The sequence below is a fragment of the Mobula hypostoma genome, chromosome 2 (genome assembly GCF_963921235.1).
Source record: "Mobula hypostoma chromosome 2, sMobHyp1.1, whole genome shotgun sequence".
Lineage (NCBI taxonomy): Eukaryota > Metazoa > Chordata > Chondrichthyes > Myliobatiformes > Myliobatidae > Mobula > Mobula hypostoma.
In genome coordinates this window covers 119,052,063-119,077,380 of record NC_086098.1, presented here as the reverse complement: position 1 = coordinate 119,077,380, position 25,318 = coordinate 119,052,063, and the positions used below count along the sequence as shown (strand labels likewise).

Here is a 25,318-nt window from a genome sequence, read left to right as displayed (position 1 = left end):
ACAGCAGTGCTGCACTCTGAGACAACTGTTCAAAAGTCCTTTTACTGCAGAGGTTCAGCTGTGGTCACCAAAAAAAGGCAAAATTTGTTGTTTCTTTTGCATGAGCCTTGTCCATCCCCTCAAATCTAACATTGCCTTCAGCTGTCAAATAACAGCAGAGTGATACCTTGTCATCGCTGGTAAAATACTTAAATATGAAAAAAAACATTCCACAGAAACATATATTCAGCAAGATAAAGAGGTTCAGATTATAGAAAATTGTGATATGGTAAGTTTCCTAGCAACACAATCTCTCCGTTAGCAAAGTATTCCAGCCTTTCTCTTCGACTATATGCACAGACTATTTGCTCAGTCCCTAACTGGAACTGTTTCTCCTTTTGCTACTTACTAATTATTAATATGCCTTTAGAAGACAACTAGGTTTTCTTCTATGTTAAATACAGCTCTGTCCTCTATACGCAATTCTATTGCTCATTTTTTGCCATTTACACCTTGCCTTAATGCAGTTTTCTGATTCTCTCTTGACTTTTGTCACTTGATTATACATCAACTGTTTTATCTCACATTCACAAAAGATGTGATATATTAGAATAGAACTTAATGCTTACTCAATGAATTTCCAGAATAAATCCCCAGTACATTGTTGGAGGTGTGTATAGTGGCAGATAATGAGCTGAGCACTAGATATCAGGAACAAATTTTCCTCTGAAATTCTTAAAAAACAGACATTGAAGGATGCCAGAATTATATTAACCCCAATAAGTGCAGTCCAAAACTGTGAAAGAGGGTTAAAATTGATAAAAAGCATAAGGATAGAAGTCCAACAAATTGAAATTAAAATACAAATAAACACAAGTTCTTTCATCTTACCAAATCATCGAAAATGTCCCGCTGGTGAACATGGATGGTAACAAGAGTTTCAAACTGGATTCTCTGAAACTTAGTCAGGTCATGAGTTGTTTGGCTGATGAGTGAGTTCAGCATATCCAAAAACTTCTGATTTGTTGCCTGCATGATCTTTTTGCTATCTTTTGCCATGTTAAGTGCTTCTTCTGAATCCCGAGTCCAAAGTATTTGGATTGCTAGTATTCCAACCTGTAAGGGAAAAAGGAGGCACAGATTTAACATCCACGTAATATGCACTCAGTAACCCTGCAGGTACATCCTGCACATAACATACATAATCTTTGGAGGCGAGGCGAAGTTAAGATAGCACTAAATGACAACTCCTTTGCTTGCATCTTCAGAAACAGCTCTATTTCCATCTTTAATATCTTTATCTTTCCCTTTCAGGGTTCTTTTGAAGACCCTCTCGGGGTTCCATAACTGGCCATTGTTCAGCACACCATGGGTTTGGCCTGAGAGTCCAGCTCGAATTCGGAAGTCTAAGATCTCAGGGCTCTGGAGACAGGCAGATCAAGGGTCAATGTCATGGCAGGAGACCCGTGTGTCGTTGGGGGAGTCGGGTTATCTGCTGTGGGCCCGAAGACCCGATTTCTTTGCGATCTTCGGGCACAGAGCTCAGAAAAAGCGATGTAACAGACTTCTAACATCGTAAACCAGCGGGTTATTGTTATGTCTCCCCTCTCGCTGGTGAAAAATGGAGACACCTTTTTCTCCTTACTAGGGAGAGAGAGAATCTGCATTATGTCATATGATGGATCAAACACGAAGTCTTTGGGGTAACTGCAAGTCTGTGTCTTTGCTAACGCTTGAGTGTTCAGTGGTGGTACCAATGCTTGCGTTTTTTTTGCCAGCGGACAGGGGATTGTTGCTCGCTGCTGCTTACGTGAAGGAGGGAGGGGAGCTGGGGGGGGGACTTCGGGGTTCTTACCTTTATCTGTCATTCATTCTTTGGGGCACTTCTCTGTTTTCGTGGATGTTTGTGAAGTAAAAGCATTTCAGGATGTATATTGTATACATTCCTCTGACATTAAATTGTACCTCTGAACCTCAGTAACCCTTTATTGGGTACGTCCTGCACACATTACACACTCGGTAACCCTTTATTGGGTACGTCCTGAACACATTATACACTCGGTAACCCTTTATTGGGTACGTCCTGAACACATTATACACTCAGTAACCCTTTATTGGGTACGTCCTGCACACATTATACACTCAGTAACCCTTTATTGGGTACGTCCTGCATATAATATACACTCAGCAACCCTTTATTGGGTACGTCCTGAACACATTATACACTCAGTAACCCTTTATTGGGTACGTCCTGCAAACATTATACACTCAGTAACCCTTTATTGGGTACGTCCTGCAAACATTATACACTCAGCAACCCTTTATTGGGTACGTCCTGCATATAATATACACTCAGCAACCCTTTATTGGGTACGTCCTGAACACATTATACACTCAGTAACCCTTTATTGGGTACATTCTACCCATAATAAAGTGGTTACTAAATGTATGTTCATAGTTCTCTGCTGCTGTAGCCCATCCACTTCAAGGTTTCACATGTTGTGAGTTCCAAGATGCTCTTCTCCACACAACTTTTGTAACGCATGGCCATCAGAGTTCTGTCGCCTTTCTATCAGCTTCGTTTGAACCAGTCTGGCTATTCACTTCTGACCTCTCTCACTGACAAGGTGGTTTTGCCCACAGAACTGCTGCTCACTGAATTATTTTTCTGTTTTTTGCACCATTCTCATAAACTCTAGATATGGTTGCGTGTGAAAATTTAGGAGGTCTGCTGTTTCTGAGATACTCAAACCACCCCTGTCAGGCACCAACAATTATTCCAAAGTTACTTAGATCATATTTCTTCCCCATTCTGATGTTTGGTCTGAACATTAACTGTACCTCTTGACCATGTCTGTATGTTTTTATGCACTGAGCTGTTGCCACATGCTTGGCTGATTATATATTTGTATTAACGAGGTGCAAACGTGTACCTAATAAAGTGGCCACTGAATAGTAGATCAGAAAAAATGATTATTTGAAAAATAGAGTAGTTCCTGAAGTCATAAAGTCATACAGCACGGAAACAGAGCATTCATCCCACCGTATCCATGCCAACTAGTGGGAATCCATCTGTATTAATTCCATCTTCCAGCACTTTGCAAACAGACTTCAATACCAAGGCAATTCAAGTACTTCTCTGGATCTATCTCAAATCCTTTCAGCTACTCTGCTTCCACCACTCTCTCTAGGAGTATATTCCAGGTACTCATCACTCTCTGGGTGAACATAGTCCTTCTGAGATTTCCTACCTTTTATCCTCAATGTCCTTTAATTTTATTCACATCTGATTGATGGATAAGATTACTGCACTTTAATCTGTTGATACCACTCATAATTTTATGTATCTTAATCATGTTACCTCATAACCCACTCTACTCCAGGGAAAACAGACCCAGGTTTTCCAGTCCCTCTTCAGAACAAAAATATTTTATCCCAGACAGCATTCTGGTGAATTTCATCTGCACACTCTAGAGTGTTACTAAATATTTCCTATAGTATGGTGACCAGAATTGGATGCAATTCTTTGGTTGGGATCTGATGAATATTTTATAAAGTTAGATCATAACCACTCTACTCTTGTATTCAATCTTCTGATTAATGAAGGTCAGCAATACATATTCCTCAACCACATCATTTAACTGTGCTGCTGGCTTCGAAGGTTTTGGGACTTGCACACTATAGAGTCTAGAACATTGCATACAGTACATCCTGGCCTCATGAGTACTTACAAAATGCATCACTTCACATTTATCAGAACCAAACTCCATCTGCAAGTTCTCAGCCCATTTCACCATCACATTGTTTCTCCCTTTAGCTCTCCAGTCAACTGGCATTTCATCCAAGGCCCATAAAGATGCAAAATTCTCATGCAGAGCCCACCAATCTCTTTCCTTGCCTCCAACAGTAGTCTTGGACAAATGTCTGAGGATTTGTTTTCCTTCTAAGAGCTTGTAAGAAGGCACGTTAGTAAAGGACAGAAAACCTAGCTTTGTTATTAGAACCGTATTGCTGTTTTGCCCTTTCACCATATGCCTTTTATTTTTCAAATCTGTGATAATTATTATAATCATTGTCCACTATATCTTCTGTTACTCACAATGCCCCAAGTTTAGTTTGTAATCTCCAGTATTCACCGAATTCATAAGATGAAAAAACTTGCACAATTTAACTATACATTCATTCAATGATCTTGAAAGCTAAAATAAAGCCATTTCAAACCTTCATTTCTAAACAGTGCTAGTTCAACTTCAACTTTTAGTAGCCTATAATAATTAAACTTGTTAATATATCTGATTGATTGAAAACCACCCTCTGCTCATTATCCTGTTCATCCCCATACTCTTACATCCAGTTCACTGTAAGTTAACAATAATCTTCTATTCAGACTCCCTACCCAGAAATGAAGCTCAAATGCTATGCTTTAGAACATGAATTATACAGAAAACTTTGATGAAAACTTCATGCATTACAGTCTTTGCATCTGTATGTTACAATTTAAACAATTCAAAGAGCTTGATGAGGTTGAATCAGTAAAACAAAATCATGATTATCCATATCCTGTTACCTGACCAGGAGCCTTATAGAGGAATGGTATCAGCTGGAATTCTGGTTCACTGAAACTGTAGTATGCTAATTTAATCACAGTGTGTAACGATGCTTGTTGGACACGCAGTAACTCACTTAACCATAGTTCCACAGGGCCCTTAGCAATTACTGGGGTATCCAACTGCATATTGAATAAAAAGATCAATGAAAAGTTACTGGGTTCCATCATTACTAATGTTAATAATCCAACCAGTGACAATAGGATTTAAAACAGTTTCTAAAATAATTATATGAGAATATTAACCTCACCAAGAAACCACTGGAATATTAGATAAATAAATTTATTGATTCACTATGTCCTTCAAGACAGGAAATCAGTCACTTTTACCCATTCAAGCTTGTATGTGGCATAGTCCCACCTTTGTGGTTGAATCTTAACTGCATCTTCACTTCAAGGATAATTGTGGCATTGCCAATAAAGGCCACATCAACGAACAAATAAATGAAAGAAATGCTTAGAATATTTTGGAAACATAAGCTTTTTTCTATCAGTCAAATAAAATTATTTCTTTGCATCAGTAGGTGAACATTCAACTCATAATGTCTATGCTAGGAACGTGAAATAGTAAAATATATTTTAACTCCCTTGCACTTTACAATCAATCACTATGCTATCTTTTCCTTTGCAGTAAAGATTTCACCTTTACTTTACTTTCTTATGAGATGAATAAATATCATTGACAAACCAGACTCACTGCTCATACTCAACTGCGCTACAGAGGATGAAGAACCACCTTCTTGAAACCTTCTTGTGAATGCTCTCCTAAGGTGCTTCGAGTCCATTTCTTGATTTAAACTGTGCGGCATACACTGTACATCCATGCTACTGTGCCGTGTTACACAGGAGTATTTGCATTTGGAGACCTCCTGCTAAATCGCCTTCCATCATCCTTTTTAAGCAATCCGTTCTCAACCACTGAACTTATTATTAATATAGAAAACATATCATACATTTTATATCTAGGTCCTAACTACTGTATGTCATGGATGCTAATCCTTATGCAGGCAGAAATTATTTCTACCAATCTATTAAAATTAATACAAGCAGAGCAAAATAGTTACTTCACTTGATGATCTGAAATCTTGAGAACCAATCCTATCGTGATAACTAAAGAATTTAAATTCAGCAAGTCAAAAAAATTGGTGTTGGCATTGATGACTGCTTTTTGTAGAGTGTAGGAAAAACATTATCTCGTCCACTAGTGTTCTTGGAAACCAGTCTTCTTTCCTTATCTGCTTTGTCCAGGATGTGAACACAGATCTTCCTCAAGGTACGTGACATTCATAACTGGAACCTGAAAGGGCTCAGCAAGTCACTCAGTTAACAAGAAGATGCATCACAATCATTTTCTCGTAGAATATTAAGGATTGGCAATAAATGCTGGTCTTTCCATGACAGCTAGTATGAAGGACTGAAAAAAAGCCACAAATAATCTTCCCTGCTGTAATGTTGATCCCCAATAACCACTTGTTAGTCTAGCAGGGTCGGCAGAGTATAGTAAACACAGCTGATTGCCACAACAGAAATGATTCCTGCAATGATTTGCATTCACTTAAGCAATCTTGTAGTTGTGGTCATACACGGGGGACGTAACCAGTTACCAGATGGCTCGAGAAAGACCATAATGACATAAGGTCCACACCAGCTGTGGCTCTCTACTCACGTTAAAGATGTCAATTTGCCTCTTTTTTTCAGTGGACAGCCTCCAAAACCTTCCTGATGCAGTGGCAAATTGGAAGGCATAATAAATACCTCTAGGTCAGATTCGGATGGAATTGGTCAGGTGATGCTTTGTAGCTAAAGCCTTGCCCACAATGTTTGAAGTAGTCTTTGAGAAACTTCTCTCTGAGAACTCTAGCAAGCAGGTTAGGCTCGTTTTCCTGCTGTCTCCCTTCTAGAGCTTGGCTAACCTTGGAGCTTTTATTTATACTCTACCTCAATTTGGTGGGCTACTGAAATAGCCAAAGTCCTCAATTTTTGTATAAAAAGGATCACTGTACATTTTGGAGCACCCCAAGCACTGGATATAGCAAAATTTTCCCTCACTATGTAATTCATTCAAAGCAGTACAGTTGAATTTGCTGACATTTAACAACCATTGATAAACCCGCAAGTCTGTGAAGATTTATTGAAATACTGCAGGTGGGTGGAGGGAAATTCTTCCTGTATTTCAGCACTGTATCTTACAAACATGATTGAAGCATGATACCAGAAAGACTGAGGTGCAAAAGCATCAACCCACCCACCCTTCTCCCCCCGCCACTCTTATTTCAGCAAGCATCAGCCCCACTATCCACTATGCAATAGCAACCCCCCCAGGGACCATGATCTAAAGTCCATCAAAAACTACCATCTGTCCTAACACCTGAACATATATACATATTCATTCTCTCTCTCTATCTGTCAGTCAGACACACACACACTACACACACACACACACACACACACACACACACACACACACACACACGGAAGAGAGATCTCACTCCTGCTACAGTGAGAAGAGAGACCAACAGATTGCTGTTTTAATGTTACATTCGCAGAGAGGGGGAGAGAAGGGAGAAAGGGAGGGGGAGAGAGGGGGGATGGCGAGTGGAGGGGGAGGGAGAGAGGGCGAGGGAGAGAAAACGCTTAAGTACAGAGGCCTCCGACAGCCGTGCCCACTGTCTCGATGTTTCAGTCTCCCACGATACTTCCATAAGTGCAGGCCGCTGGGCGAGTTCTGAAGAGTGAAAACCTATCACCTGTGAATGATGTCATTTTAGTGCAGTGTTGCTTGATGACCAACTTCACAAACAAACTTTGGATACCCACATGCGATAACAAAGTACACAATTTGCCATGCAGCACAGGGTATATTAACTATGTGTTGATTTGGGATAAACATTTAAAGCAACATTTTGAGATCAATGATTTTTGTACAAGTATGGAGGTAATGAAAGGGAAGGCTGTTAAAGGATGAGAGAAAACAAAAAGGTATGTGATAAAGTATAACAGAAATATTAAAGTGCACGGTATCTTGTTGTCTGACAGCAGTCTTATTCTTTCCACTATTTTCCTACCTCTGTGATGGGGAAAAGGTTATCTATTTCTATCTTGCATGCAATTCTGATAAAAAGTGTCAAACTAAAAAGCTTGCGGGTTTTCTTGTCATAAATCTAGATTCCTTTTAATGCTCGGGCATACAGTTATAAGCTTTGGCTTTGATATTTTAATATCTAAGTGTGACAAAGCCATCGTTCAGAAAACATATGGATTAAACTCTTCTGAATTAATTTTAATTTGAATCAAACTAATATAAATACTTACATGAATTTTTTCTCCTTCCCTAGAAACAACAGCCAAAATGGTATCGTAATCCTTTGGATGGAAAATTACTTCATTTACATTATCAAACACTCCTGCTAAGTGGGCCTGTATGTAAAAAAAACAAGAAAAAATTGAGATAAAATTAAATCACATTTAAAATGTTACAGGTAAAACTCATTGCCCATGTCTTGGATTATACTGCAAATCCCATTTCAGATCAGAGTTGAACACTGAATTAGCCATACAACCACAGAGGCTTTTGGGAATAATGTCACAGTCATACTGACCCTTTGGCCCAACCGGCCCATGCTGACCAAGATGCCTGTCAAAGCCTGCATTTGCCAAATTAGTTAACAATTCACAGCCCTTTAGAAGAAGAATTACAACAAAGTTTTACAACACTCAGTTAAGAAATCTCTCATCATAAATTTAAGTGGCAGAGAATGCTAAATATGCTTTACACTATTGCAGCATGAAGGTGCAGCATTTAGAGCTGCCACCTCTCAACTCTGGGACTCGAGCTTGAATCTGATTTCAGGAGCTACAGTATCTGTGTGGGGTTTGCATACTCTGTGATCATGTTTCTGTAATGGTAGACAATAGTCTTATTCCTATGCCACTCAGTTAGCCACTCCCACATGGGAAGAGTTCACATGCTGTACAAGTAGGGTTGTCAATACAGTTCAGTTGAGTATCCTGCATGCTGGCATCTTGGTGTGCTCTGCACTATCCCACAATAACAAACACAATAGGGTGTCAAAAGTGGCTGATTGTCGATGAATTGGTGCAACAGACCAAGTGAGATCCCCAAGAAAGAATATACAGTAACACTGTTCTTGTTCGCATATATTCATGGAAATAATCCAGACTTATCAACCTGAACTGCCTATGCGACTTTGCTAACTGTGTTTGTGAATTGAGAAAGGGCACTTGTCAGCCTCCTCAACTTGAAACACTTGAATGATTTACCTCCACGTCTGCAAAGATTCAGAATGAGGCTTATGCCATACTGTGATAACATTGAACATGTCCCTCGCAAATCTTTCACAACATCAGACACTCTGTTGAGGACATCATGCAAAAGGAAGTGGCAGAAGCTAACTCCGCCCTCATGAAAGATTCCGACATCTACTTAGCTCAGGTACATGAAAGCTTTCCTGCTTCACAGAGTAAACTGGACAAATTTTGCAATACTGTGAGCATGGATGGCCAGCTTTTCCAAAAGGCGCTCATGAACCCAGACTTGCGTGAAAGAAACACATTCACAGTTTTTGATGGTTTGCTACTAAAGTTCTCCAGACTCATCATTCCTGCAGGTACATATGCCAAAATCATCAGTCAAATCCAGCAAGGACATTAAGGCATCAAAAAATGTCACCTAAGAGCAAGGCAATCCATGTGGTGGCCTGGTCTGAGCATACAACTGGAGATTATAGATTGTACAGCTGGTGATCAAAGTGAAGCATGCAGAAAACTGCACAAAAATCACACAGAACCTCTCTATCCGCTGATTTCCCGGATATTCCATGGCAAATTGCAGGCATGGCCATTCTCTAGCTGGAAAGAGACAAATATCTTCTCACTGTGAATTACTACTCACAAAATGTTGAGGTGTCCAATCTGTCCTTGACATCCTCAGCAGCTGAAAGCTGTATTTGCTTGCCATGGAATACCAGAGACACTCGTGTCAGACAATTTAGCCACTCAGAATACAAAGCCTTTGCTGGGGACTCTGTGTTCAAACCCCAGATAAGCAGTCCACAATACCCACAGGTAAACGGAGAAGTGAAAAGAGCAGTGCAAACTGTTAAGGATCTCCAACTAAAGGCAAAAGACCCCTCTAAAGCACTGTGAGCTTATTGCTCCACGCATCTTGTGAATGGCTATAGTCCATCAGAATGGCTGCTGTCAATGGGCTAGAGACTGAGAGCAAGCCTACCCTTTATTCAAAAAGAGTTCTAATGCTGAAAACATTTCACAAAATCAGACTGTTCTTATATATAAAAAAAAAATTGGTGAAAAAAGAACAAAAACAAAGAGAAAGACAGTAAGATGCTCTTTCTGTTTAAGTAAGTGGCTTTGGCAACTAGGGTTTAATCTGCTCTCAGGTGCTGCCTACATGGATTTTGCACATTCTCCCTGTTACCATGAGGGATTACCCTAGTACTCTAGTTTCTTTCCATACCCAAAATCACCTGAGTTAGAAGAGTAACTACTGCATCTGCTCCGAATGTGCAGTTGAATGACTTGCCCCTAATTGTAGAAGAGTGGAAGAATCTGGAGGCTTGTTAATTTGTGATTGTTGCTTAGCACTTACTTAGTGAGCAAAAGAGCCTGTTTCTATGTTGTACAACTCTTACACCACTCTACAAGCTCAAGACCATATCAAATCATATATCTACTACATATATATTAATCAGATATATATCATTTTAATTAATATTTTTAGTTCAGAGAAGTGGCAAGATAGGACTAGATAATGCAGATAATATTTACTTGCTAACTAGCTATTAAAGTTCTATGCTTCAATCTTGGGAATGACAATTTGCCAAGTTTGCAACGATAATTATTGTATCAATCATTTCCTGTTCTTTTTTACGACAAAGGAAATTACCTGGATGGTATGTGAATCACTGGCTTGACCTAGGATTTCCAGTAAAGCTGGATCAGAGACAAAAAAGAATCGAGGAAATAGCAATCTCTTCTTTTCTAAATATCTGAAAAATATTAAGATAAAACATGAAAGCAAATTTTGAAGAACGTATTTTAAATCCAAATTACTATACCATTTTTATTTTATGATGAGCAAATCCAGAGGACTTCTAAGGGCAGGAATCAGAATCAGAATCAGGTTCTTAATTGTCGTGAATGACATGTCATGAATTTTTTTTGTGCCAGCAGTACAGTGAAAAGATATAAAATTACTACACATTCATAAATGAATAAATAGTGCACAAGAGGAATAACAAGGTATTGTTCATGGTTTCATGAATTGTTCATAGATCTGATGGCGGAGGGAAAGAAGCTATTTCTGAATCATTGAGTATGGGACTTGAGGTCTGTCACTCTTCCCTGAAGAGGGCATGTCTCGGATGGTGAGGGCCTTATCGATGAATGCTGCCTTCTTGAGGCACCACCTTTCGAAGATGTTCTCAGAAGTGGGGAGGATGGTGCCGAAGAGTCTGCAGCCTCTTGCCATCTTGTATTTTGGAGCCTCCATACCAAGCTGTGAATGAACTAATCAGAATGTTTCCCACCTCGATCTTTAGAAATGTTTAAACCTTTGGTGACATACCAAATCTTCTTAATCTCCTAATGAAATACACCCATCACCATGCCTTCTTCATAATTGCATCAGATTGTTGGGCCCAGAATAGATCTTCTGAGTTGCTGAAACAAAGGAACTTAAAACCACTCACCCTTTCTACCACCGAACTTGGTTGAGCGATTAATGTGCAAGGTTTTCAAAGTTATAGAATAGACGAGGTATTAAAGGTGGTAGGAAGGCATTGCCCTAATATCACAGCTGTGCTCAGGGGAGACATAATGGAGGGATCAGACACCAAGTCCATGTGCGTGGAACTCAGGAACAGGATGGTGTGATCACACTGATGGGATTGTTCTACAAACCCCTAATAGCCACTGGGATATTGAGGAACAGGTATGTAATCAGATTCTGGAAATGCGTAAGATGGTTTAGATGGGGCAGAATTTGATAAGTGTATCCAAGAAGGTTTCTTAAATCAATATGTGGATGGTGCAATGACAGAAGGGATCATACTGGATGTGGTGTTGAGTAATGAGCCTGGCCAGGTGACTGTCCTTTCAGTTGGTGAGTAGTTAGGGAACAGTGATCACAAATCCTTAACTTTCAGGATCTCTGTAGATAAGGATAGGTATGATCGTTGCAGGAGAGTTTTAAATTGGAAAAGGGAAAATTTTAAGGGCATTAGGCAGGAACTAGGGAGAGTAGATCAACTGCACAGAGTACAGGAAAAGTCTGTTCCTGATAGAAGGAGGGTCAGGGATGGAAAGATAAGAGAACCTTGGATGTCTAGAGAGGTGATGAATTTAGTCAAAAAGAAAAAGGAAATGTATGTAAAACTTGGGAAGTTGGGATCAAATGAAGCATACGAGGTGTATAAAGAAGCCAGAAAATAACTAAAGAAGGGAATTAGGAAAGCCAGGAGGGTTAGAAGTCCTTGGTAAGTAGGATTAAGGTGAATCCCAAGGCATTCTATACGTGCATCAAGGGCAAGAGAATAACTAGGGACAGAGTGGGACCACTCAAGGATAAAGGGAGGAACATTTGGTTGGATGTGGAGAATATAAGTGAGGTACTTAATGAGTACTTTGCTTCAGTATTTACTAAGGAAAAGGATATGAAGAACCAAGAAATCAGTGCTGAGTGTATAAATATGTCGGGGTGTTTAGAGGTCAAGGAAGATGAAGTGTTTGGGCTCCTAATTAAATATTGAGGTGGATAGGTCACTAGGGCCTGATGGGATTTAGCCCAGTTATTGAAGAAGGCAAGAAACAAGATTTCTGGGGCCTTGAGAAGTATCGTCATGCCCTCTCTAGCCACAGGCGAGCTCCTGAAGGACTGGCGAGTGGGAAGTGTTATACCTCCATCTAAGAAGGGAACAAGGGAATATCTGGGAAACTATAAACCGGTGAGTCTTGTTTCAGTTGTGAGGAAATTGTTGAAGAAAATTCTGAGGGATAGGATATATGAGCATTTGGAAATGCGTGGCCAAATTAGGGAGAACCAGTATGGCTTTGTACATGGCCAGTCATGTCTTACCAACTGATTGAGTTTTTTGACAAGGTGACAAGAGAGATTGATGAGGGTAGGGCAGTGGATGTTGTATACATGGATTTTAGTAAGGCATTTGACAAGGTCCCTCATAAAAGCTTATCCAGAAGATTAAGATGCATGGGGTCCTTGGTGAATTGGTTGTTTGGATTCAGAACTGGCTTGCGTACAGAAGACAGAAGGTAGTGGCTGAAGAGACATAATCATGTCGGAAGTCTATAATTAGTGATATTCCACAGAGATCTGTGCTGGGACATCTGCTGTTTGTGGTGTATATAAATGACCTGGATGAAAAGGTAGATGGGTGGGTTAGTGAGTTGGTGGATGATACCAAGATTGAGAGAGTTGTGGATAGTGTAGAAGACAGGCAAAGAATCCAGTGCAATGTAGATCAGTTGTATTGGAGGGATAGGAAGTTAGGCAGAGGAGATGGCGTGGCTCTGCTGGTAAAGAATGGAATCAAATCAGTAGAAAGCTGTGACAGAGAGTCGGAAGATGTTGAATCCATGTGGGTTGAGTTAAGAAACTGCAAGGGTAAAAGGACCCTGATGCCAATTATGTACAGGCCTCCCAACAGCAGATGAAATGTAGACCACAATGGGAAATAGAAAAGGCATATCAAATGAGCAATGTTATGATAGTTATGGGAGATTTCAACATGTAGGTCAATTGGGAAAATCAGGTTGGTAATGGAGCTCAAGAGAGTGAGTTTGTTGAATGCGTACGAGATGGCTTTTTAAGAGTAGTTTGTCATTGAGCCTACTAGGGGATCAGCTGGATTGGGAGGCAATTAGGGAGCTTAAGGTAAAAGAACCCTTAGGATGCAGTGATCACAGTATGATTGAGTTCAACTTGAAATTTGATAGGAAGGAAGTAAAGTCTGACATAGCAGTATTTCAGTGGAGTAAGGGAAATTACAGTGGTATGAGAGAGGAGATGGCCGAAGTAAATTGGAGGGCACTGCCAGCAGGGATGTCAGCCAAGAAGCAATGGGGTGAGTTTCTGTGGAAAAAATGAGGAAGATGCAGGACAGATGTATTCTAAAAAGGAAGAAATACTCAACTGGTAAAATAGTATAACTGTGGTAGACAAGGGAACTCAAAACTAATGTAAAAGCAAAAGCACACAACAAAGCAAAAATTAACAGGAAGATAGAGGATTTGGAAGTTTTTTTAAACCCTACAGACAGCAACTAAAAAAAATCATTAGGAAGGAAAAGATGAAATATAAAAGCAAGCCAGCAAACAATAACAAAGTGGATAGTAAGAGCTTTATCAAGTGTGTAAAAAAATAAAAGAGAGATGAGAGACGGATATGGGACCACTAGAAAGTAAGGCCGGAAAAATAATAATGGGGGATAAGGAGATGGCAGATGATCAAAATGAGTATTTTGTATCAGTCTTCACTATGGAAGACACCAGCAGTATGCCAGATGTTGTGGTGTGTGATGGAAGAGAAGTGGGTGCAGTTATTATTACAAGGGAAAATGTGCTCAAAAAGCTGAAAGACCTAAGGATACATAAGTCACCTTGACCAGATGAACTACACACTGGGGTTCTGAAAGAGCTAACAGTAGAGATTGTAGAGGTATCAGTAATAATTATTCAAAAATCATTGGACTCTGATACGGTGCCAGATGACTTAAAAATTGCAAATGTCATTCCACTCTTTAAGAAAGGAGAAAGGCAGCAGAAAGAAAATTATACACCAGTTGGCCTGACCTCAGTGGTTGGGAAGACATTGGAGTCAATTATTAAGGATGAGGTTATGGAGTACTTAGTGACACAGGGAAAGATAGGACAAAGTATGCTTGGTTTCCTAAAGGGAAAATCTTGCCTGATGAACCTATTGCAATTCTTTGAGGAGATTACAAGTAGGATAGATAAAGGGGATGCAGTGGATGTTGTATATTTGGACTTTCAGAAGACCTTTGACAAGCTACCACACATGAGGCTGCTTACCAAGTTAAGAGCCCATGGTATTACAGGAAATTACTGGCATGGTTAGAGCATTGGCTGATTGGTAGGAGGCAGAAAGTGGGAATGAAAGGATTCTTTTCCGGTTGGTTGCCAGTGACTAGTGGTGTTCCCACAGGGGCCGGTGTTAGGACAACTTCTTTTTATACTGTATATCAATGATTTAGATGATGGAATAGATGGCGTTGCTGCCAAGTTTGCAAATGATACGAAGATTAGTGGAAGGGCAGGTAGCTTTGAGGAAACAGGTAGGCTGCAGAAGGACTTAGGCAGATTAGGAGAATGGACAAGACAGTGGCAGATGAAATACAATGTTGGAAAATGAATGGTCAAGCATTTTTGTAAAAGAAATAAATGTGTGGAATATTTTCTAAATGGGGAGAAAATCCAAAATTCTGAGATGCAAAGCAACTTGGGAGTCCTTGTGCAGAACCCTAAAGGTTAACTTGCAGGTTGTGTCAGTGGTGAGGAAGGCAAATGCTATGTTAGCATTCATTTCAAGAGGTCTAGAATACAAGAGCAAGGATGTGTTACTGGAGCTTTATAAGGCACTGGTGAGGCCTCACCTTGAGTATTGTGAACAGTCTGGGCTCTTCATCTAAGAAAAGATGTGCTGGCATTGGAGAGAGTCCAGAAGAGGTTCACAAGGATAATTCCGGGAATGAAAAGCTCATCATATGAGGAACGTTTAATGGCTCTGGGTCTGTACTCACTGGAATTTTGAAGAATAAGGGGGGATCTCATTGAAACCTTTTGAATGTTGAAAGGCCTAGACAGAGTAGAATTGAAAAGGATGTCACTCATGGTGGGGGAGTCTATGACAAGAGGGCACAGCCTCAGGATAGAGGGGTGCCCATTTACAACAGAGATGCAGAGGAATTTCTTTAGCCAGAGGGTGGTGAATTTGTGGAATTTATTTCCACAGACAGCTATAGAGGCCAGGTGATTTAGTGTATTTAAGACAGAGCTTGATAGGTTCTTGATTGGACACGGCATCAAAGATTATGGGAAGACTGCCGGGGAGTGGGGCTGAGGAGGAGAAAAAAGGATCAAACATGACTGAATGGTGGAGCAGTCTCAATGACCCAAATGGCCTAATTCTGCTCCTATATCTTATGGTCTTATAGTTGCAGATATGGGCACAGTAATGGCAGATGGAGTTTAACTCAGATAAATGTGAGGTGTTGCACCTTGGCAAGGTAAATGCAAGGAAACAGTACACTGTTAAGGGCAAGATTGTTAACAGTGTTGCTGAACAGACAGATCATGGGATCCAAATTTACAGCTTCTTGAATGTGGCTACACAGGTCGATAAGGTGGTTAAGAAGGCTTATGGAATACTTGCTTTCATTGGTGGAGGCACTGAGTTCAAAACATTAACTTTATAAAATTCTGGTTAGACCTGAGTATTGCATACAGCTCTGGTCACCCCACTATAGGAAGGATGGTGAGGCTTTGGAGAGGGTGCAGAAGAGGTTTGCCAGCATGCTGCCTGGGTTAGAGGGTCTGTGCTATCATGAGAGGCTGTACAAACTTGAGCTGTTTTCTCTGGAGCGGCAGAGGCCGTGGGGAGATCTGATAGAGTTTTATAAGATTATGGGAGGTATAGATAGAGTAGGCAGAGAGTATCTATTTCCCAGGGTTGAAATGTCTAATACCAGGGGGCAGGCATTGAAGATGAGAAGAAATAGGTTCAAGGGGGATGTTAGGGGGAAGTTTTTTACTCAGAGAGTGGTAGGTGGCTGGAATGTACTGACTGGTATCATGGTAGAGGCAAATACATTAGAGGCGTTTAACAGACATTTGGATAGGCATGCAGATATGAGGAAGATGGAGGGATTGGTGTTTGGGTGTCTTTGATTTGCTTTTTAGCTGGTTCGGCACAACACGGTGGGCCGAATAGCCTGTTCCTGTGTCGTACTATTCAATGTTCTATGATCTAAGCCAAAACTTTATAGTTTTCAGGAGTCAGCTTCTCACCTATATAATTTTTAGATGCCATGAGAGTACGTGCCTCCAGCATACCCACAGATATTCTAGATTTCAGTCACTCCCTGGGTCAATGAGGTCCTCTTCTCCGATACCACTCTAAACCTCTTGACTCTAACCCTAACTTTATGCCTTCCAGCTTGAGGATTATGAAGAATAGTTTCCCACTTTATCTCTGCTCTTAACTTGGCCTACCACTATCAGATCTCCCTCAGTCTTCCACTCCAAAGAAAACAAACACAGACTTCTTATTTTTCCTTTATACACTTAGTTTAGCACCAGATAATCCCTCCTGTCTTCTCCTTTTTCATATTTTTTCTTCCCCTAATTTTCTATATCCGGCCTCATTCTCACATGAATTGATACTCTAATACCATCATTTCTGCCAGATTATTTTTCATCCAAGGAGATCGGTCTTTGAAACACCCAGTTTTTTTTTATTAGGTGAATGTATCCAATCTAAATCTGAGATACCTGCTCTCTAATGCTCATCTATTGTTCCATTACAGTTTTGATGACATATCAACTTGGGCATATCGCTATGAATCAATGAAATATTGAACTCTCAGTAACGCCTATGGCCTCTCCATTACTTATAAACAGGTAATCATTGTTCACAGTATTTATTTGTTCTTCTTTATCTACACCTACCCAAATGTCTCTTAATTCTGTCACTCATTTTTGTGCTTCAGAACTTGCCCACAGACACATTCAGACTGCCTCACCTTTGAATTCTAGCTTTATCCTTGCATGCCTTTTTAAAGAACACGACACAACTAATCCTTCACAGATAATAACTGACAGAGCAGTTGAATTACTGGGCTGGTAATTCACAAACCTAGACTAACCAAAGCAAAAAACTTGAGTCCCAGTGCCACATCAGCAAATACTAAATTTGGATTTGGATTTACTGGTTAAAAAAACTGGTCATTATTAATAATGACTCACAAAACAGATGAGTGATTGTAAAATAACCTCTGGTTTTCTATTGCATTACCCTATGACCCATCCCCTACTCCACTGCCAGTCACAAATATTTAAAAGCCATACACAAAATGCTGGAGGGATTCTGCAGGTCAGATGCCATCTATGGAGGGAAAGGCAGTTGATGGTTTGGGTTGAAACCTTTCATCTGGACTAAAAGAAGTGAGACAGCGAGTATAAAATGGTGGAACGACAGCTGGGCCGTGCTAGATTGATTCGGGTGCATGGTTAACAGGCAGATGAGAGATGGGGAGTGTGGGAATTATATCAGAATTTGATAGATGATAGGGAGAAGTGACAAAGGACTGAAGATGATGGAATCTGATCAGAGAGCAAGATGGAGAATGCAATATAGGGAAGGAGGTGGGCAGGGGAACCAGTGGGAGAAATGTGTGCGTGATGGACAGACGGAGAGTGTGGGGGAAGGGAAAGAGATAGGTGATGGGAACCAGGTAAATTAAGGGGAGAGAGGAAAAAGTAAAGGGAAAAGGGAACAGGGGGGAGATTCATTACCAGAAGTTTGAGAATTCAAGTGTTTCTGCTGCCAGGTTGGAGGCTGCCAAGGCAGATTATGAGGTGCTCCACTTTGCATTTAGCCTCAACCTTGCAGTGAGGAGAGTATGGACAGACATGTAAGCGTGAGAATGGAAAGCGGATGGAGAAAAGATGCTTGGCAAAGCAGCAACACGATTGTTGCTCAATGTTGATCGGGTCTCAATGTAGAAGAGGCCACAACAGGAGCAGCAGATGCCATATTAGCAGCATAGGATTTATAAGTGAATTTATGCTTCACCTCGAAGAGCTGTTTAGGGCCCTTTATGGAGGTGAGGGTGGAGCTATAGGGGCAGATGTTACACTCTTGGTGGCTACAGGGGAGAGTGCTGAGAGAGGGAGGGAGATAGGTGTGGAAGGGTGAACAGACGAAGGAGTCATCGAGAGAGTGATCCCTGCAGAAAGCAGAGAGAGGAGGGGTGAATAAAGGTGTCCATTACTGTGGCGCCTGTTGTAGATGGTTGGAGTTTCAAGAATAATAATTGGATGTGTAGGCTGGTGGGGTGGCAGGTGAGGACCAGGAGAACTCTACCTCTGTCCAGCCTGGGGGGCAGGGGAAGGGTAAGAGCAGAAATGCAGGAAAAAGAGGCAATATGGGTGTGGTCTCCATCAATAGCTCTGAAATCCTCAACAGGAAGTGTTTACAACAAAGGGGAAAAGATTTGGAGGGGACCTGACATAAAAACTTTTCACCCAAAGGTTATTGGAATCTGTAATACCGGATCTGCATGGGGCACCTATATCCCATGAATAAATAATAAAGAAAATTCTTACCCTGTGAGAGATTTTTGACAGACTTCCAGTTGCTCTTGTAAGTGAGGCAGAAGCTGCCCCATAGTGTCATCTCCTACGCAGCACTGAACCACAACTGGAATTTCCTGTGCCCGCTGCATAATTCTGACCCATGATTTATCAACATTTTGAAAACGCTTTGCTTCCTTGAAAAACAAGAGTGCTTACATGTCATTGTTTAATTTTTAAGCACATTAAGACTACATATTATCGCTCTTCATCATTCATCAATATTCCAATATATCACAGTTATAACTGACTGGTAGCAACACACAAGTGCAGCTTTTCCTTCAGACCTCAACTAATCATAAGTAACAAAATGGGTTAATTTACATTTTATTTCAGCAAAGAGCAAAGTGAGCACTATCTAATCTATCCGTGCTTAATATCAGCTTATATTCGGCTGAATCTGGATGAGGACTTGAATAATTCCCTAGCACATTCAGTTGTCAACGTGCTGTTCCAGATGATACCAAGTTTCAGATTTTGAAATCTTGAGAAGTAGGAGCATCAAGATCTGGAAAGGATTATGCTGTTCAATATAATTCCCAGATAAAGGATGTGTCTGTCAAACTACCTGAACAACAGGATCATGTCACACTAGTAAATGTAAAACTTATGACAATAATATTTAGAACACTTGGGTTAACGATACAAATTACCTGTGGCAACTGTTTGGCAATATCTCCTCCAACAAAGACAGCCTCTAGGTAAATCCACAGATTTTGAACTAAAAGCCACTGTTCAATTATAGTTGTGCATGCTGTCAAATTGTGCACCCATGTCTGAATGTCTTTCTTATAGTAAGCATTATACCTGTGGAAAATAAAAGCAATTCCATGTATGAAAAAATCCATGTTTATGAAAGACTTCTTAAAAAGAAACACCACTGCTTACAGTATTAAGTAGAATAAAATATGGATTGAATCCTAATGGACTTGGGTTGTAATTCTATAGTCCTGAAATATTTTAGTTGGTTCAGATGGAATCTAGAGCAACACACATCTGCCGGAAAATCTTAGTAGGCCGAGCTGCATCTGAGAGGGGAAAGGAATTGTTGACATTTTTGGTATTGATGCAAAGTTTTCACTCAAGACATTGCCGAGTCCTGTCCCCCTACAGATGCTACTTGACCCGTTGTGTTCCTCCACTGGATTGTCTGTTAGTCAAGTTGGCTGGGGTGCTGTTGGAATCTGTGATCGACAGCTGCACGCACACGCAAACTGTGGTTGATCACAGCGGTGGGTTTGCAGTCTGGGAACTCACCGAGCAGCCTAGCGTTCTTGGTATCTCCATGTGCAGTCTGGAAGATGAGTGCTGTCAGGGTGCGGCCCTGTGGGCGACCCGATTGCTCACCGGTGTCACCAAATGAAGCGTCATGGAAGACTGAACTATCAAGACAGTGGTGAATGCTGCTGTGAAAAGAAGACCCCTGAACTCAAGTGCTCTCTCACGATGGCAAGGGAAATTCTGCTGGCCCTCGAGCTGGAGGAACTTGAATGAGCGATGCTGCAGATTGTAACATTGAAACAACGAACTGTTGACCTCCCTCTTGCCTGTTGCAAGAGCAGTATCTCTCTCTCTCCCCTTGCTGGTGAGATGTCTGAGATATTGAAGTGTTGGCATTGACAGTAGTCTTTGATGAACTCTAGATCATGGTCTCTGGGGGGCTTTGCTACTGCTTGCATGGTGGGTGTTTGTGGGGAGAGGGTTAGTGCTTTTGCTGGAGCAAGTGGGGGTAGGTGATACTTTTGTTACTGCTTGTGTGTGGGGGGGAGGCTTTGGGGTTCGAACATTTTCTCTCCTTCATCCTTTGGGGGTTTTCGTCTTTTTTGTGGATGTCTGATGTCTGCAAAGGGTAATAATTTCAGGTTGCACACTGTATACATTCTCTGATATTAAATTGAACCACTGAATGTGCAAGCTCCAAGCATACAACAACCAAGGTCATCATCAAACTGGAAATAGGAGGTGCACTAGCTACTATATCACTGTGGTGCACCCACTGCAGCAGTAAATCACCATGGCCTTGTCAGCTATAATGAACCAAACAACTGGAGAAGTAAGCCACCCTCGAACCAAAAGAACTGCCGAAGAGAATGAAGCTATAAACTGGCCTGATACATCACTCATTTCAAAGATAATTAGGAAAGGACAATGAATTCTGAATTTCTCAGTAACACCTATATCCAGTGTACAGGTACTAGCAAACTTTGTCTGATTAATATGTTAATGTATTGGATGCTAAATAAACATAAATTACTGATATTGTAATCTGTGCTTGTACCTGTTGCTGAGTAAAGAGTTCAAGATCATCAAACTGTCCTCCAACATGGTTATGATTTCTGTTGTCTCCACTCCCTTGAGCAGCAGCTCACCTCGGTTCTTAAATGTTGAGAAACTTAGGATCTGACTGGTCCAGGTCTGTATCACTTGAGTCAACTTTGCCTCAATGTCCTTCTCTTTCACAGAGGATATGCAAATATCCTGAAAGACATTACAACATAGAAGTTAGATCAGCCATTATGACTTTCAGTCATAAAACTGGTTAAACAGAAAATCAAAATTAACTTTTTGATCAACTGAAAAATAATTGATCCCTATAGTGTTTGTGATGCAATTTTTGAAGAAGGTGTGTAAATAAGTTATGTTTGGAAGACTTGGAAACCAATGTTTGTTCACTATGCAGGCATACATTCGGTCCTTAATTAACTTTTCAAAATCAAATGCTTTATGTTATGATACTGCTATGCATAGGAGCTTGTAGAACATAGTGTGGTCACCATATCTCTTAATAACTTGAATATCCATGCAACAAAGTAAGAGGATTTACAACTCATTGACTTTATGCTCATTTTCAGAGCAATCCCAACTCCCCCAATTCACAGAACATAGAAATCTAGAGCACATCACAGGCCCTTCGGCCCACAATGTTGTGCCGACCATGCAACCTACTCTAGAAACTGCCTAGAATTTCCCTACCACATAGCCCTCTATTTTTCTAAGCTCCATGTAACTATCTAAGAGGCTCTTAACAGACCTTATTATATCCACCTTCACCACCATCACTAGCAGGGCATTCCAAGCACCCACCACTCTGTGTGAAAAATTTACCTCCGACATCCCCTTTGTACCACTATGCCCCCTTATGTTAGCCATTTCAGACCTGGGAAAAAACCTCTTACTATCCACATGATCAAGGCCTCTCATCATCTTATACACGTCTATCAAGTCACCTCTCATCCTCCGTCGCTCCAAGGAGTTTTCCCAAATTCACTCAACCTATTCTCATAAGGCACGCTCTCCAATCCAGACAACATCCTTGTAAATTTCATCTGCACCCTTTCTATAGTTTCCACATCCTTCCTGTAGTGAAGTGACCAGAACTAAACACAGTACTCCAAGTGGGGTCTGACCAAGGTGTTGTATAGCTGTAACATTACCTCACGGCTCTTGAACTCAGTCCCACGGTTGATGAACGCCAACACACCATGTGCCTTCATAACAACACTGTTAACCTGTGCAGAAATTTTGAGTGTTCTGTCAACATGGACCCCAAGAATTCTCCGATCCTCCATGCTGCCAAGAGTCTTACATTTAATATTATATTCTGCCTTGAAATTTGACCTTCCAACATGAACCACTTCACACTTATCTGACTACAGGGAGTTAGGAAGGAAATTGAGAAGCAGGACCTCAAAGGTAGCAATCTCAGGATTACTGCCTGTGCCACGTGACAGTGAGAGTAGGAATAGAGTGAGATGGAGGATAAATGCGCGGCTGAGGGATTGGAGCAGGGGGCAGGGATTCAGATTTCTGGATCATTGGGACCTCCTTGAGGGCAGGTGTGACCTGTACAAAAAGGAGGGGTTGCACTTGAATCTGAGGGGGACCAATATCCTGGCAGGGAGGTTTGCTAAGGCTTTTGGGGAGAGTTAAAACTAGAATTGCTGGGGGCTGGGACCCGAACTGAAGGGACGGAGGAAAGGACAGTTGGCTCATAAACAGAGAAAGCTTGGAGACGGTGCGAGAGGGAGGACAGGCGGGTGATAGAGAAGAGATACGCTCAGACCAATGGTTTGAGATGCGTCTATTTTAATACACGAAGCATCATGAACAAAGCAGATGAACTTAGAGCGTGGATCAGTACTTGGAGCTGTGATATTATGGCCATTACAGAGACTTGGATGGTTCAAGGGCAGGAATAGTTACTTAGAGTGCCAGGCTTTAGATTTTTCAGAAAGGACAGGGAGGGAGGCAAAAGAGGTGGGGGCATGGCACTGTTGATCAGAGACAGTGTCATGGCTGCAGAAAAGGAGGAAGTCATGGAGGGGTTGTCTACTGAGTCTCTGTGGGTGGAGGTTAGGAATAGGATAGGGTCAATAAACTCTACTGGGTGTTTTTTCATTGACCACCAATAGTAACAGGGACATCAAGGAGCAGATAGGGAGACAGATTCTGGAAAGGTGTAATAATAACAGGGTTGTCGTGCTGGGAGATATTAATTTCGCAAATATTGATTGGCATCTCCCTAGAGCAAGGGGTTTAGTTGGGGTGGAGTTTGTTAAGTGTATTCAGGAAGGTTTCCTGACACAATGTGTAGATAAGCCTACAAAAGGGGAGGCTGTACTTGATCTGGCATTGGGAAATGAACCCGGTCAGGTGTCAGGTCTCTCAGTGGGAGAGCATTTTGGAGATAGTGATCACAATTCTATCTCCTTTACCATAGCAATGGAGTGGGATAGGAACAGACAAGTTAGGAAAGCGTTTAATTGGAGTAAGGGGAAATATAAAGCTCTCAGGCAGGAACTTGGAAGCATAAGTTGGGAACAGATGTTCTCAGGGAAATGTACAGCAGAAACGTGGCAAATGTTCAGGGGATATTTGTGTGGTGTTCTGCACAGGTACGTTCCAATGAGACAGGGAAAGGATGGTAGGGTACAGGAACGTGGTGTACAAAGTCTGTTGAAAATCTAGTCAAGAAGAAAAGAAAAGGTTATGAAAGGTTCAAAAAGTAGGTAATGACAGAGATCTAGGAATTATAAGGCTAGCAGGAAGGAGCTTAAGAAAGAAATTAGGAGAGCCAGAAGGGGCCATGAGAAGGTTTGGCGAGCAGGATTAAAGAAAACCCCAAGGCATTCTACAAGTATGTGAAGAGCAAGAGGATAAGACGGGAGAGAATAGGACCAATCAAGTATGACAGTGGAAAAGTGTGTGTGGAACCAGAGGAGATAACAGAGGTACTTAATGAATACTTTGCTTCTGTATTCACTGCGGAAAAGGATCTTGGCAGTTGTAGGGATAACTTACAGCGGATTGAAAAGACTGAGCATACAGACATTAAGAAAGAGGATGTGCTGGAGCTCTTGGAAAGCATCAAGTTGGATAAGTCTCCAGGACCAGAGATGTACCCCAGGCTACTGTGGGAGGCAAGGGAGGGGATTGCTGAGCCTCTGGCAATGATCTTTGCATCATCAACGAGGATGGGGAGGTTCCAGAGGATTGTAGGGTTACATATGTTGTTCCCTTATTCAAGAAAGGGAGTAGAGATAGGCCAGGAAATTATAGACCAGTGAGTCTTACTTCAGTGGTTGGTAAATTGATGGAAAAGATCTTGAGAGGCAGGACTTATGAACATTTGGAGAAGCATAACATGCTTAGGAATAGTCAGCAGGGCTTTGTCAAAGACAGGTCGTGCCTTATGAGCCTGATGGAATTTTTTGAGGATGTGACTAAACTCGTTGATGAAGGTAGAGCAGTAGATGTAGTGTATACGGATATTAGCAAGGCTTTTTATAAGGTACCCCATGCAAGGCTTATTGAGAAAGTAAGGAGGCATGGGATCAAAGGGGATATTGTTTTGTGGATCCCGAATTGGCTTGCCCACAGAAGGCAGTGTGGTTGTAGATGGGTCATATTCTGCATGGAGGTTGGTGACCAGTGGTGTGCCTCAGGGATCTGGTCTGAGACCCTTACGCTTTGTGATTTTTATAAATGGCCTGGACGAGGAAATGGAGGGAATGGGTTAGTAAATTTGCTGATGACACAAAGGTTGGGGGTGTTGTGGTTAGCATAAAGGGCTGACAGAGGTTACAGCAGGACATCGATGGGATGCAAAAGTAGGCTGAGAAGTGGCAGATGGAGTCCAACCCAGATAAGTGTAAGTTGGTTCAAATATGATAGCAGAATATAGTATGAATGGTACGACTCTTGGCAGTGTGGAACATCAGAGGGATCTTGGGGCCCGAGACCATAGGACACTCAAAGCTGCTGCGCAGGTTGACTCTGTGGTTAAGAAGGCATACGGTGCAT

At 41.3% G+C, this 25,318-nt stretch overlaps 1 protein-coding gene across 1 annotated transcript in view; it reads right to left on the bottom strand.

The window, feature by feature from the left end:
* Window positions 1–25,318, bottom strand: part of LOC134342423 (dynein axonemal heavy chain 8-like) — a 317,468-nt gene that overhangs the window by 254,657 nt on the left and 37,493 nt on the right. The window contains exons 8-14 of the mRNA XM_063040531.1: window positions 21,294–21,493; window positions 19,669–19,822; window positions 18,989–19,152; window positions 10,512–10,614; window positions 7,898–8,002; window positions 4,547–4,708; window positions 871–1,095 (exon numbers count right to left, since the gene is read on the bottom strand). Coding sequence (XP_062896601.1) covers window positions 871–1,095; window positions 4,547–4,708; window positions 7,898–8,002; window positions 10,512–10,614; window positions 18,989–19,152; window positions 19,669–19,822; window positions 21,294–21,493 — 1,113 coding nt within the window. The remainder of the gene's footprint in view (window positions 1–870; window positions 1,096–4,546; window positions 4,709–7,897; window positions 8,003–10,511; window positions 10,615–18,988; window positions 19,153–19,668; window positions 19,823–21,293; window positions 21,494–25,318) is intronic.